The sequence below is a fragment of the Tripterygium wilfordii genome, chromosome 2 (genome assembly GCF_013401445.1).
Source record: "Tripterygium wilfordii isolate XIE 37 chromosome 2, ASM1340144v1, whole genome shotgun sequence".
NCBI classification, from domain to species: Eukaryota; Viridiplantae; Streptophyta; class Magnoliopsida; order Celastrales; family Celastraceae; genus Tripterygium; species Tripterygium wilfordii.
Window position 1 is genome coordinate 11,650,703 of NC_052233.1, and position 14,435 is coordinate 11,665,137.

The 14,435-nt window shown below is 38.3% G+C and overlaps 3 protein-coding genes across 7 annotated transcripts; 2 read left to right on the forward strand and 1 right to left on the reverse strand.

Annotated features, from left to right (window-relative positions):
* Positions 1–1,744: 1,744 nt before the first annotated feature.
* Positions 1,745–6,511, forward strand: LOC120015008 (pentatricopeptide repeat-containing protein At1g26460, mitochondrial-like). 2 transcript variants are annotated; one of them, XM_038867187.1, is made up of 7 exons: positions 1,745–2,423; positions 2,963–3,185; positions 3,276–3,755; positions 4,665–4,871; positions 5,441–5,578; positions 5,668–5,856; positions 6,110–6,511. In XM_038867187.1, exons 1-6 carry the CDS (start codon positions 1,810–1,812, stop codon positions 5,854–5,856), a joined length of 1,851 nt encoding a protein of 616 aa, XP_038723115.1. In that variant the 5' UTR covers positions 1,745–1,809; the 3' UTR covers positions 6,110–6,511. The 2 variants fall into 2 exon arrangements, 1 of the variants encoding a protein (XP_038723115.1); XR_005471661.1 differs by having other exon boundaries at positions 1,810–2,423; positions 5,668–5,908.
* Positions 6,512–6,669: 158 nt separating this feature from the next.
* Positions 6,670–11,401, reverse strand: LOC120015018 (triose phosphate/phosphate translocator, chloroplastic-like). The gene is made up of 11 exons (XM_038867201.1): positions 10,817–11,401; positions 10,542–10,613; positions 10,209–10,274; positions 9,990–10,068; positions 9,783–9,903; positions 9,176–9,271; positions 8,732–8,844; positions 7,988–8,065; positions 7,771–7,887; positions 7,229–7,328; positions 6,670–7,028 (listed from the first exon to the last, which is right to left on the reverse strand). The coding sequence occupies exons 1-11, from the start codon at positions 11,128–11,130 to the stop codon at positions 6,916–6,918; spliced, it is 1,269 nt and encodes a 422-aa protein (XP_038723129.1). The 5' UTR covers positions 11,131–11,401; the 3' UTR covers positions 6,670–6,915.
* A 478-nt stretch (positions 11,402–11,879) lies between these two features.
* LOC120016315 lies at positions 11,880–14,325 on the forward strand. Of its 4 annotated transcripts, none has more exons than XM_038869041.1 (5): positions 11,880–12,115; positions 12,197–12,257; positions 12,828–12,879; positions 13,004–13,073; positions 13,837–14,325. In XM_038869041.1, the coding sequence occupies exons 1-5, from the start codon at positions 11,984–11,986 to the stop codon at positions 13,951–13,953; spliced, it is 432 nt and encodes a 143-aa protein (XP_038724969.1). In that variant the 5' UTR covers positions 11,880–11,983; the 3' UTR covers positions 13,954–14,325. The 4 variants fall into 4 exon arrangements, with proteins under 4 accessions (XP_038724969.1, XP_038724976.1, XP_038724961.1 ...); XM_038869048.1 differs by having other exon boundaries at positions 11,890–12,103; XM_038869033.1 differs by having other exon boundaries at positions 11,923–12,103; positions 12,185–12,257.
* Positions 14,326–14,435: the final 110 nt, after the last annotated feature.

The window sequence follows — 14,435 nt, forward strand, 5'->3', positions numbered from 1 at the left end:
ATATGGAATCTAAGCTTCTGTTGGGTGACCTGACGGGCTGTTGGATTCTTTGCTGAGTTAACACCATCACTTACTTGGCATAAAAAATGATGTATAAATGGGATTATATGCTAATTAAACAGGCTTAAAGGCATGCAGAGCAACAACCTTCTTTTGAAAATTCCAATCCGCACAAAAGAGAATAAAATTAAACTGGACCACAAATTACAAAACACAAAAAAAAAAAAAAAAAAAAGGTAGATGCCTTCCCCATCAGGACGTGTGTTGTTATATTATTGGGAATCGTTTTATAGAAAGTTATCAAGAAGAAGAAGGGCTTTGGCTGTTTGGAGGATAGCAGCAGGGTCTTAAAAAGACATGTACTTTGTCTACTGACCTGAACCGAGCAACAAAAGGCAGAGATCCCATTTTAAAGTTTGTGGGCTAGCTCTGTTACGTTCTTTATAGAACAAGAATGTGATTCATGCCTTTTTCTTTGAGAGCATATAGTTTATTGGTTCAAGTTGAGCAAAATGGAATGATTTGTTGTATAAACTATGTGCCCGTTTGGTAGAGTCTGTAGAAACGTTAAGTCACGCTCTGCTATCAAACGGGTCATAAATGACAGTGTATAACTTAAAAAATAGACGCTCACATAATAAAAAGCTTAGTCATCATTATCATTATTAATGTTGTAACTTGTAACTATTAAAATTGGTGATTTCAAGGGAAAGAGGGAGAATCAATGCCGTCATTATTAAAGTTTTTATCCTAAACAATTTCGGCTCTAATCCCTTTAGTAGTTGCAAGTTTGAAGTTTGCGTGTCACAAACTTTGCATAAATTATTCTAAGTTGTTGGTCAGTTTGAATTTTGTGAACCAAATGTTATTATGAGGGGCTTATGTTAGCCTGCACTTTGATGGGGCCGTGGTGACAGACTTTCTGGTGTAGTGGGCCCCACCCCACAGAGGTCCTCCCTCTCGAGGGCGTGGGCTGTCAGCACCCGAGCTCGTCGAAACCCACGCATGGGCCACGGGCCTAGCCCAACTACAACAAGCCTGCAGGCCGCACACTCCAACCCATCACGAGGCAATTACGGCCACGCAGGTTGTTGATGCTGGGAGTCGAACCCCAGCACCCTTTAACACTAAGGCGTAACGCCTTAGCATCAACAACCTGCGTGGCCGTAATAGCCTCGTGATGGGTTGGAGTGTGCGGCCTGCAGGCTTGTTGTAGTTGGGCTATGCCCTTAGGCCCGTGGCCCATGCGTGGGTTGCGACGGGCTGGGGGTTGACAGCCCACGCCCTCAGGAGGGAGGACCTCTGTGGGGTGGGGCCCGCTACACCACTTTCCCTTCGAGTAATAGCTTGGCCTCAAACATGGCATTCATAGAGTTTTTTTAAAAAAAGAAATAAATGTAAAATGTGTTACTTTAATTACACATAAATTTATATTTATTTAGATCATATTACAAATTCTAACATTTTTATTTAACAAATCACGAAGAATATCAATATAATATTGATCTCTTGATAATTTACTTGAACGTCCCTAAACCCTAACCTATATAACTCGTAAAAAGTTAAATAAGGATTCCCTTTCACCATCCTCCCGTTTATGAAGTCACAGTTGACATGACTGGATCATCAAAATTTATGGGTCAAGGGTCCACAAAGAGCCCAGACCTCATTCGACCAGGCCTAAATTGGGCCTGCCCCAAAGTGTGGATTACAGGCCTCTAAACCCTCGAAGGCCTGAACTCGCAAAACCCTACCCCCAACTGAAAGTTCAGTGACTCTGTAACTGACGTCAAGCTTTCTTGCTCGCTCATGGCGGCTCAGGTAGCGATCCTCGCACGCACCAAAAAACTAATCCAAGCTCTATACCCCGCCAAGTCCATCTCCACCTTCACATTCCTCTCCCAAGAGCCACAACTCGTGGAGGCGAGTATCCCTGATTCACAGCCCTCTCCCTCTCCTTTACCTCCGAACCCTGCGACGGGTAGCCCCCTTTACAATGAGAACTGGAGGAACGCCTCTCCAAACAACCCGTCTCTGGCCCAAACTCTGGTCCCTTTGGGGTTTCTCAATCAAACACCCGCCTCTCGTCTACATGCTCTTTCGAGCTCTCTAGATGTGCAAGCTATGATGAATTTGTTTGCTGATTGGATGACACAGCAGCGGTGGCCGGATATGCAGCAGCTGTTTGAGTATTGGACACGGTCGCTGGACAAGAATGGGAAGCCGAACAAACCTGACGTTAACTTGTATAATCATTATCTGAGGGCCAATTTGATGATTGGTGCGCCTGCAGCGGATCTGTTGGATTTGGTGGCGCAGATGGAAGAATTTGCTATCACACCTAACACGGCTTCTTTTAATTTTGTATTGAAAGCCATGTGTCGGGACAGGGAGACCCAGGCTGCTGAGAAGTTGCTCGAAAGGTTAACATTTCTTTCTGGTTTCTTGCAACCCCGAAGTTTTTCTTACATAATTGATTAATCATGTCAACAATTTCCGGATATACTGAGCACAGTTTTTCTTAATGTAAGATCTAGACAGTTCTATGTCAAATGAAAAGTTGAATAAGCGGTATATATTATATCCCACTGGTTAATATTGTCACGAAGAATGTTTGTGGAAGTTAGGTGATTCTTGGCATTACTAGAGGTACTTGATTCCACCTTTGTGCCAGGGAAAGGAAATCCTTTTAGTCCTTTGTTATATGTAACCGCTAATTGGCATCGAACTTGCAAATAGTCGGGGTGGTGATGGCTTTGCCAAATTAGTCAGCAACACCTTCCTTGACCATCTTCTTACTACACCATTTTACACTAAACTAAATTCGGATAGTAAATATTTATGTACCTCGACTCCATCATTGGGTATGCAGCTTGATTTGTTGCTTCTTTTCTATTACTTCGGGGATTGACTTGTATGTTTTCTGACCTTTGCTGAATTATTGTTCATTCATAATTATCAGGATGTTGCAGGCAGAAAAAGAATCTCTACCCGATTTTGAGTCCTTTAACTTGGTTGTGGAAATTCTGTTTGAGACAGACCAGATTGATGCGGCTTTAAAATATATAGATATGGTTCTCAAATCTGGTTATATGTTGTCTATCAATGTATTTCATTTATGTGTGAGACGCTGTCTCAACCAGGGCAGACTGGATACATTGGTGTCCATCATTGAGAAGTGTAAGGTGTGTGGCTAGTTGACTCATATCATAACATGAAAAAGGTTTCATTTGGCTTACTCATTTATATCTGACTTTCCTGTGTGATTTCATCAGACAATGGATCAAAACAAAGCTCTCTGCCCATCTTGGCCCACGTGCAGCGATATAGCTGATGCTGCAATGCAGGCTGATAACAGCAAATTGGCATTTTATGCCCTGGAATTTATGGCAATATGGATTGCACGGGGTGAGAATGCAAGGCCCCCCCTTATGCTCTCTATTGATGAAGGAATGGTTGTGTCTGCACTGGGGACTGCAGGTAGGACCTACAATTCCACTCTCTTAGATGCATCATGGGCAATTTTGAGACGCTCATTGCGTCAAAAAAAGGCCCCTAATGCAGAGTCTTTTCTTGGGAAGATTTATGCCCATGCATCATTGGGGAATCTTCAGAGAGCGTTTAGTACTCTGCACGAGCTTGAGACTGCCCATGGAAACTCCAACAAAGAAGCAGAAGATGTGTTCTGTCCATTCACATCCTTGTATCCATTGGTTGTGGCATGTTCCAAGAAAGGCTTTGAGACTTTGGACTCAGTACGTCTTTTATCTGCAACTGCATAATGTCTGTGTTTGCATTTGATTATGATTGATCTGCTACACTTCTAGATAGTTGTTTGTCAGCATCTTTTTTTTTTTAATTATTTCGTATATGGTTGTCCCTGAACATGAACATGTTATGGATCAAGTGAATAGTTGTTAGTCATGTTTTTTCTGCGTTCTTTTCATAAATTGGCTGTTCCAAAATAGGTACCAGGATTAGCCATCTGAATATGGTCCTAACTTTCATCGTACTTGCATGAATTTACTGCCTCCAAAACTTGATTTCGTGCACAGAATTGTTGCATTTTTTCTGTTTCTATTTATGATATATTTTGAGGATTAATGGGTGACAGGGTGAGGTAGAAAAATGCAATGAATACTGATGCTGCTTCCTTTCATTTAGCTATTTGGAAGATGTTTGTGTATAATGAAACCTTTTCGTTCTGCATGCTCCAACTTGTATATTGTTACTGATAGGGATATGTATTCATATTTCCTTGATATCATTGTAGAAGACAATAGCCACTTTTAACTGGATTTTGATCCCCTACAATTAGTGGTCCATGCAATTTATTATAGTCTACTATAAATGCTTAAAAGGTTTTTTGAAATTTCAAACTTCTTGTCTTCGTTTACATCTAAACCACTAGATGTGGAAATGCATGGAATAGTATGGAATAATAATTGTAGAGGATCTCAATCCCTATGAACATGTTCCCCTTGGAGACTTTTAATGGTTTACTACTGCTCATGACCTGTATGCTGCTATTTTGGAATAAGAGTTTCTGCTATCTCGGTGGTAGTGGTAGCAGCACTTACTCCTTTTCTTCGAAAAGCTATTTCATTTGTGATCTTCTTTTTTTCTTTTCTTTTTTTTTAATCTTGTGGTTATATATATTCTAGGTGTATTATCAGCTGGAGACTTTGAGTCGTGGAGATCCTCCTTACAAGTCTGTTGCTGCTCTAAATTGTATAGTTTTGGGTTGTGCAAATATATGGGACCTTGACCGAGCCTACCAAACTTTTGACGCTATTAGTTCTTCGTTTGGATTGACTCCTGATATTCATTCGTATAATTGTCTGATGTCTGCCTTTGGAAGGCTCAAGAAGGTGAATAGATTCTCTCTTTTGCTCTGTAGCTCTCTTTCTTTCTCAGGTGCACATATTTGCCTTCTAAACTATGCATTAAGCCATTTTTGTGCTTGCCCCATGTACATAGGCCCTGATGCGGGAATCCCACATTGGTTGTGGAGGGTCCCCAAGTCTGGCTTATAAGGGTGGGCAATCCTCTCATTAGTTAAGGCCTTTTCTAGTGTAGAGTTAGGTCCATTCCTTGTGGGTTGGGCTTGGGCCTTCACTCGGGTGTGTCCAAGTTGGGCCTCCTCTTTAGGTTATAGGACCTTGTTACTGTATCAAGCCCGGTGATGCATTTTATATTTCTCATTTTCCCAGGGGAGAGAGGGGATCCTTCCTCTGCATCCACCTGGCAGATTTGGTGCACGACCAGGACCTTATAGCATGTTTATATGCACACATGCCGCAGTAGGGCAGAGGGCTTGATGCATAGTGAAAGAATGCAACACATAATAGACACAAAATGCTTGCAGACAATTGCATTATTTTTATTTGATAGGGAAAATAGTTTTGTACTGAAAGTTGAAGTCCCCTGTCTGTTACAGACATTTGAAGCTTCGAGGGTGTTTGAGCACTTAGTAAGTAAGGGTGTCAAACCCAATGCCATGACATTTACATTGCTCGTTGATGCTCATCTCATCGACCGAGATGCAAAAGCTGCCCTCTCTGTGATTGACGAGATGGTACTTCTAGATTTCCTTTGATTGAAAGATTAATTGCGCTGCTTCTCTGCAGAAAAACCTAATGTGTGGATAATGAACCTGTTAAGCAGGTAACTGCTGGATTTGAACCTAGCAAAGAAACGCTGAAAAAAGTCAGAAGACGTTGTATACGGGAGATGGATTATGAAAGTAATGACAAAGTAGATTCGCTTGCTCGAAGGTTTAAGATTCGAATGGGGACAGAGACTCGCAGGGATATGCTGTTTAATCTTCCGTCCACTACTGAATATGCTTCATAGGTAAGACAGTGATCCAAGGGAGGGACTTTCCATTTGGAAGTGAAGCTGTGAGGTGTCCACATTTGCCTATAAATGTCTCCTTTGTCATGCATAATTAACGAGTTCTACATTTTATAATCTGTTGATAATCTTGTAGGAGTAAATTATGTTATTTTATTTTATTTTATTTATACAGAGATAGATTTGACTTTTAAGTGTTATGATAAGACCTGGCTTTTGTATTGATCATCGGTCTTTGTTTTGATGCTTGCAGGATCTGTGTGTAATTGCTCTTGGAATGTTGGCCCTCATTTTTGGGTTTCACCAGTTCGCATACCGTCCTACTTTGTTTTCCCTGGAGAGTTTTTCCATGATTGTACATTATACGATATGACTCAATTTTGAGTATTGGCAGGATAGGTCTTTGACTCATCATGTCCTACAGCCCTTTTTCCCCATTCTTGGTATTCTTTTAAAATGTATTCTCTGTTGTTCTTCGAGGGAAACTGAAGCAGTGAATTGTTACTCCAAAATATTTTTAGATTTAGATGATGATGATGAATAAATGTAGGATATTGCATTCGAAAAAAGAGAGAAGAAAAGACAATTGGATCAATTTAATTATTGATAAAAAAGAATGTACATTGCCAGGTTAATGACCGTTGATTCTGAGTTATGTTGTTAAGTCTGTTGATTCAACTGTTGTAAGTTATTGATTTTGTTACATTCATACAAACTCTGTAGCATGCAGCATATATCTGAGTTGTTGTTTTTTTTTTTTTTTTTTTCTAAAGTACCAAATAATTGAAAATATTAAAGAGGAAGAAAAAGAAATATTTAAATGGTGGCCTGCAAAGGATTGATCATTGAAATATTGGGACGTGAGGTACTAAATCAATACATGTTGACACAAATTCCCGTTACAATTTCCACGGAAATGGCGAATAAAGAGAGAATCCAAGATTGTGAAAATGAGATGAAACCTCATCAGAAAACAGCAACTTATTTTCATATTTTGTTGGAGCTTTTGTGAAACCAACAGCAGGACAGATGATCAAACAAGGTAACACGTATAAAATTTTAATGCCTTACCCCTTTTTTATCTTCCATGTTGGCCTTTATTAAAGAATAAATGGCAACACCCGCAATAGCTATTGCTGTACCAATCCCAGTCTGCGTTGAGATTTTATTGCCTGCCAAAATCCGTAGTTAGAATATAGAAAACTAAATTGTTAGAAAATTAAATCACATTAGCTGACCCCAGCATGGTCGAGCTTGAAGGTTCCAAATCCAATTAAGCAACCCAGAAATCGGTTTAATTTTTACAAAGCAGCAAAACACAACACCGACGTTGAACCTCTAGGAAATCATTCAAGAGAAAAAGAGTCATTACCAAATACTACGATGGAGAAACCAATAACAAACACTCGCTTCAAGACATTTCCAACCGCATGTGTGAGTGGCGCAACCCGCTCTAAAGTGTTTGTAGCAAGCTGAAATTGTAAGCCAAGAGGTTGATGAACAAGAAAAGCCAACGTACTCAATTTAATGTCAATATTGTCATGGGATTTAACAAGGAAATGCATAAATTTACTAGGGTTGCCCAGACTCAGCTGGTGGGAATATCCCTTTCTTTCTCAAGCATTATTAGAAGTTATTTTATAATGCTACCACTCTCCGTGATTTTATCATGAAGGACCTCATCAGAATTCCACAATACAGCAATTTGAAAATCTATATCTGCTGATTTAGCATATTCTAGAAGATCATGTCAAACCGTAGTTAAGAAAAGCCATTTAAATCATCTAAGAACATTAGGAATTTATCATAAACCTCACTCAGCTCTATTGGTTGTATTTGGTGATTAAATATGTGACCGATGCATCAGAAACACTTGCTTAGACTGCGGAGCAGCCAATAGTGGAATATCCATACCTGATTGTACAGATGATAAAACATCCCAATCAAGAACAGGTCAGACAAGAATTTGTATAGACCCATTTTGGCGATTGCCTCCTTTAAGCCATATTGCATCAGCTGGGGGCCCTCAATCTACATGCACATCAGGACAACCAATTGTGAAATGAAAATAACTTAAACAAGGGAATCAAAATTAAAAAATCCAGATGGTGTCACTTGCACATAAACTTACAAGTATAGCTGGTGGGATGCAAAACAAGAGCGCAATTATGGTAGTGTAAGCATAGACATTTGTACTGTCCATACCTGTCTGTAATATTAAAACAATTGTGACAGTACATCAAAAAGCCAGAAAAAGGATAAATGAAATCAGCCTTTTCTCATTAAATCTTCACAACTAAAACTTTAAACTTGTAATAAATAGAAAAGTTCATGTAGACAATTTCTATGAATATCGTTATCCATGGAAGATTTTTTTTTTCCCTTTCAGACATCTTATTTTGTTAGCTTAGTAATCGATTTATTAGTGCATCAAATACCAAGGGAACGGAACTACAGGATTGCATTTGAAATGGAAGGTCAATTAAATGTATACGTTGGAGACATTAATCTTTCAGATCAAGACAAACTAAAAATACCTTCCTATAAAATCTTAATGTTCCGTTGTATCCAAATCTGATAAGAAGATCCTGGACTCATTTACATCGACAACAAAATCAAAAGAACTTTAGTGTAGATTTGTTTGAATCATTTTAAGAGGCTGTCCAAATGTCACATTGACAATCCAAAGAAATGTATCTGGACAAGAGGATTAGAACACAGACCACAACATGGAGATATATTGAAGACTCTTAATATATCTATCTCCATACATTCAGATAACAAAGCATAACAATAAGCATGAATCATTAATTAGAGAAATGAAACTGATAACATAACACACTCTGAAAAAGATAGGACTTTTCAAAATTCTTACCATTGCTTTTTTTGAATATATACTTCTGTACGTAAAAGCAATATTTGAAATCATGGCACTAATGAAACCAGTCCAGTTGAACGACAGTTCAGTCAATGATGCCATTGATACACCTAGAATACATTTCACATTTCATAAGCCACATTAACAATATGATCAGCAATATAAATACGTATATAGTATCTAAATTTTGAATGGCGGGCTATCAGTCTGGAATAAGAAATTGGCTATCGATGGCATATTTAGCGGTTTGTAGGAGCGCAAACAAGTATGCACCTTCTTCTCTCAGTTTGAAATCAAACAGTAATTTTTTTCATCTTTTTCATATCTTTAAGTGATGATGGTATTATATGTAACTAATGAGTTCAACATGGGAGCGTTAAGAATCAGAGACAAAATAAAACTAAGAAGAAATAAAAAGAAGATTAAATCTCTGAGAGTTACCAATAACAACAGGTGCCAATGATAACCACAAGGACAAAGGAATCTGGTGTCCCAAAACAAACTGCGAGGCAGCAGCATTGAAGAATGGCTCTAGAGCTGTGGAAGAACATATAATGAAAAGGATAAAGCACGGTCAGAGCATATGAAAGTTAAAACACAGCATGTCAAAGTAAGTTCACCACCAAATTAAACTTTCTTATATCTGATTGTATGACAATCGAAAAAAAATACTGTTTATAGCAACAACTAGAATGAAGCTATTTACTGGGAGTCTGGGACAAGTTTCAAAGTCAACATGAGGATCTTTATCTACAAAAAGTAGCAATAAGTTCATTGCGGAAGAGTGTCAATAGAACTATTTCCCACTGGAAAGACTACATTCAAAATGAAATCACATTCAAGAGTAGAGGAAGCCTTGTGCACGGGTGTTGTTTACTATTCAAGAGCAGAGGAATGACCCCTCATATAATGGTATCAGCTAAAAATACTATAGCAGTCTATTAATATACATGTGAAAGATGTGCCAAACATGCATCCAATCCTGTTTAGTCAATAACTCCTTTCTAAAAGATATAATATAGAAATTAGTTTATCTGGGATACTTTACCTTTTACAGTGTGTGTGAAAGATACAGCAACAGCTGCAAATGATACATTGGACATTACATGTCCAAGGGCATGACAGAATGCAACTGGTGTCAACAATAGGAGGAACTCCTTATCAATTGGCTGTTTATACAAGAAATTAGAATATTAACACAAGCCATAATCTGCCTTGAGGATTAAAGAAGCAAGTGTGATGAATCCAAACTTACAGCACGTTTTGGTAGACCAATACCCCAAGAAAGTATACAGTAAGCTGCTCCAACTAGTAGATGTACAACAGATACGAAACTGCAGAAAAAAGGGAGAGAAACATGATTCATTGAGATGATGGAGCATTAGAATACAATTCTGAGCTTTGTGCTACAGATAAATAATATAAGAGCTATACATATGTTTAAATGACCAGTCATCAAGCAAGGAACACATACTATGGATATGGGAAATAGTTATAAACCTTCTTGTTTAGAATATTGAAGATGACATTTAAGAAGTACCTGCACGGTAAGGAACACCAAAGTTAGTTAGAAAAGTAAGCTAATATCTAATTTGCAAAAATAAACAACTGTAACAGCATAATCAAGTCATTAATTAACATCAGATGTAATTTTTTTGCACTTAAAAGCTAAATTCTGTGGCAAAATATTCCTTGAAAGAGTAAAATCTAACCAAAGTCCAAACCAATATTGCCATCAACTATTCAAATTCACAATGCAAAAGGATTATAAGACGAAAATAACACATACTCATCATTAGCTTCTTACCACATAAAGAAAAAGAAGCCAGTAACCAAGGCAGGAAACCTTTCACCAAAACTCTTTGAAGTCTTTGCATATCTGCAATGAGAAATATAAACAATAAACAAGCATATACAACCAGAAAATCACTGTTTCCATTCGTTCACAAAGAAAGACTGCGAAAACAGGGAAAGCAATTCTAAGGTTTAGTATGTTAGGGCTAAATTTTTAAACTATCGTCTGCTTATTTTCCTTGGTTTTCTTAGCAATCAGACGGAGCATTATAAAGTTAGAAGACAAACGCGTCAGATATTTCAATTTCGCGATCATCGGCGGAATTTGCATCGGCAGAAGCCGCGGCTACAACTGGAAAGTCAACTGAACCGCGCATACGCAGCAAACCGGAAAATCTCAAGTCCTTGAGGGAGAATTCAGCCGATGCCGTAGATTTCCTTTTCCCCTGCGGTAACGGCGAAAAAGACAGTCTTGGAGCCGGTGATCGAGTCTTAAGCACCACATGATTGCGAGAGACAACAGTATTGGGGGACACATAGAGTGAAGAGAAACGGAAAGTAACTCCTGAAGAGTGAACCGAATTTGAGATAGAAGAGGCCATAGCGAACTCGAAAAAGCGATCGGAGAGAGAATTCAGTGTACGGCGACCCCGCAGAGACACAATTGTTTGTTAAAGGAAGTTAAAGTGGAAGCAAACAGACGGAACGTGGAAATCGAGGAATTGAAAAGGCGGGGATAACGGAGAGAGATTCTTCTTCTTTGTTTTATCGAAAAGGCTATGAAGATGGAGCGACTGAGTCTGAATTGGTGTTGTATACAAAGCAAAGCAAAGCAAAGGAAGCGAAGAGAGCTTCAGTAATGGAGGAAGGTATAAATAAAAATTGTTAAAGAGCGTGCGAGATAGTTTTGATTCGTTTTGTCGTTATCTGAATTTCCCTCTTAAAACTCTTCACTGACTCCCCTCTGTTTTTTTCAACAAAATTGTTTTTATTTTTTACTATAGCAAAACAGTGATATTCTACCGAGATATCAATTTAGCACAATTTTGAACTTCAAATTCTCAAATTTTGACACATTTTTGTTGTCAAATTGAAACATGGACTATCTATCTTTTCATGATTAAATATGATATAATCCAAACTTTTAACATTTTTATTTATATGTATATTTAATAGTTCTATGAAAATCAACCGAATCGGACTGCCAAATTTAAAAAAATCCGGTTTGGAGGTTCCGTTGATTGCCTTATAAGAAAGAGATTTTAAAATTTGGATGGGCTCACATTAGTCCAGATAAACTCTAATTTTTACGCCCGATTACGTTCCAGGCCGTATTAGGGCTGGGCTCAAAAAAGCCCAATCTTGTTCCCCTTCTGTTTCAGATCCTACACAAGAAGAAAATAACATTTCCGTCACCAATTTTAATATTAATCTGATTTTTTACTGAAAGGGCATATGGAGGAAGGCGGTGGCGGTGGTGATGACGGTGGCCGGACGAAGGAAGAGGAACAAGACGGAATGTCAGCACACTCTCCGTGTAAAGCTCCCCCGTCTTCTGCTTCTTCTCTTCCTAAGGTTTGTCTTAATGTATGTGTGCGCTTTGTGATGTCCTCCAATTAGAATTAATTTTCTTCATTTGCTTTGATTGATGAGTAGGAGCAATCGCAGGTTGAATTGGAGCTTAGACTATTAGAAGCTCTCGAAATATATCCTCCCGGCAAGCTAAAAGGCAGGTTCTTCTTCAGTTTCCAGTTCAATTTTGAGTTTCAAATCTATTTACATTTTCAATCCTCATTTGGTTACACAGTTTGTCCATTTTGGATTAAGTTTCAAAGTTCTGCCATTGGAAGGAACCATCATCATCATCAAAAACATTTCTCCCTAATAGTTTGTAATTGGAGACATGAATCCGTAAGGGAAACCAGTGTGGCAAAGTTACATTTTCATATCAGTTATCGATTCAAAAAGCTATTTGGACATCTTTTCCAAATATTGATTTACGTCCTTAATTGAAAAATGAATGGACATTTTACTGCAATGTAGTTGGAATTTGGTGTTCATAAAATTTGATACCTTTCAAGGAAACAAAAAAAGACAATATTTCAATAACCTCAAAGTATTCTCATTTAGAGATATTTCACAGGAACATGTTCCACGCTACTGTTAGATACAAATCACATTCGAACGACGTTTTGAGTCTTGATTCACTAGAGTCCATTAGGAAGTGTAAGCGAATTATGAATTAACACATTGCGTAGGCCTCAAAAAATAAATGATATAAGAAATTGCTTTCATGCAGGCATGCATCGCCACTTTGTCCTCTATGGTCTTATGGAATTTCTTCGGAGAAGGTATGTTTCGGTTGTGTGCTTGTTTCCTTCCCATCCAGTTCCCAGGTTATTATGTGTGCTTTGGGTATACCGTCGGAGTATTTCACACACCCTATAATTACACTTACCTAGATCTTTCTTGTAGCTTTGATCGGCAGTTTTCTGCAGATGAGGTTTTGCAGTTATTGGAGCGTTTCTACAACTTGGAATTGCTGGTATTGATTAATGATCTGTATCTTTATTTCTTTCTTTTTTAAAACTGTATAATTAAAAAAATCCAGTATCCTAGGAAAAAATGGGTAAATTTTGGGGGGAGGGGTAGGGGGAATTGATCCATCAACTAGTGGATTTGGAACTTCGAGCTCCTATGCTTTGCTAGGATCGATGGGAACTAACCGGTTTTATAAACTCAGGGTAGCTCTGTCAGGATCGAGACATACATTACATAGAAGTTTACGAAAATAAATATTTGAACTGAGCACAACAAGAATAACATGGCTCAAATTGTCACTACAGAAGATTTGCTGGTAACACAATGCTTGTTCCCCTGCTAGATGCTAGGGTTCAAGAGTTCAAATAACCACGACACACTCAATATGGAAGGAATTATGGGCCTCGCCCCTAGAGAAAAAACTAATTTCAGTCTCACTCATGTCAAAAGACCTTCTGAGGAGAGAGAGGGAAGGAGGGGTTCTCGTTATCTTTTGTCTAGGTCAGATGATTATTTTTTTGATGGACGATGAACATGATAAATGACATCAGGTGGGGCTGAATCACTAAGAACGGCCTGCTGTATTTGAAGAAGAATGAACATGACCAATGTGATGTATTGAAACATAGCTTCTTAAAGGGGCAAAGAAAGATAACCAATTGCCATTCCTGTTATTTTGAGAGAGGTGGATTGGTTGGTTTTTTTTTTGTCATTTCAATTTCCTTTATGTACTTTTTTTTTTTTTTTTGTTTCTAAGAACCTTCTAGTTTACTTGTAGATCGTGCTTTGAATTTCAGAAACCCGATGATGAGGATACGGAAATCCTGAACCATGAGGAAGATTTCAGCTTGCCCCAAAGCTTTTTTGTGAAGGAAGAATCATAGGTTACACTCTTCTGCTGGTCTAGATGAGCAAGAGAGGGTTAGTGCTGCAAAATAATTTCAGAGAGGTTAATGTAAGATAATTCTTTAATAAGCGGCTCTTGATTTTAGCGTCCTCTGGTAAGGTAGATGTGTAAATAGTAGATATGAAGTATGAGGAAGTAAGGATGAGTTATTACATTTCTTGATACTGAATCCTCATCTGCTGTTGTGGCTTGGTCATGGTGTCCACAAGTACTTGTCCTGCATATAAGATTCTCTCCCCCTCTCTCTTGATCAACTTTGGTGTCTGCTATTGTTAATCTACATTGGTTATGCAACTGCTAATGGTGGCTAGATATTCAATTTTCTAGTCCCTATGCATTATTGTGAAAATCATGTGATAGGGCGGTATCGCTTGAGGTCTTCTCTCCTATTTTTCATGCTTGTCCAAAGAATTGAAGGATGATTAGCAAAGGAATGCATGATTCCCCTTTTGTTACTAC

Excerpts from the sequence above, each read along its gene's own strand:
- LOC120015008 (XM_038867187.1), top strand. The coding sequence starts at position 1,810 with ATGGCGGCTCAGGTAGCGATCCTCGCACGCACCAAAAAACTAATCCAA. Across the intron at positions 3,756-4,664 it reads GCTTTGAGACTTTGGACTCA|GTGTATTATCAGCTGGAGAC; the intron begins GTACGTCTTTTA and ends TATATATTCTAG. Across the intron at positions 5,579-5,667 it reads TCTCTGTGATTGACGAGATG|GTAACTGCTGGATTTGAACC; the intron begins GTACTTCTAGAT and ends CCTGTTAAGCAG.
- LOC120016315 (XM_038869041.1), top strand. The coding sequence starts at position 11,984 with ATGGAGGAAGGCGGTGGCGGTGGTGATGACGGTGGCCGGACGAAGGAA. Across the intron at positions 12,116-12,196 it reads TTCCTAAGGTTTGTCTTAAT|GTTGAATTGGAGCTTAGACT; the intron begins GTATGTGTGCGC and ends GAGCAATCGCAG. Across the intron at positions 13,074-13,836 it reads TCTACAACTTGGAATTGCTG|TTTACTTGTAGATCGTGCTT; the intron begins GTATTGATTAAT and ends AGAACCTTCTAG.
- LOC120015018 (XM_038867201.1), bottom strand. The coding sequence starts at position 11,130 with ATGGCCTCTTCTATCTCAAATTCGGTTCACTCTTCAGGAGTTACTTTC. Across the intron at positions 7,888-7,987 it reads GCATCCCACCAGCTATACTT|ATTGAGGGCCCCCAGCTGAT; the intron begins GTAAGTTTATGT and ends ATGTGCATGTAG. Across the intron at positions 7,029-7,228 it reads TTTCTCCATCGTAGTATTTG|GCAATAAAATCTCAACGCAG; the intron begins GTAATGACTCTT and ends GGATTTTGGCAG.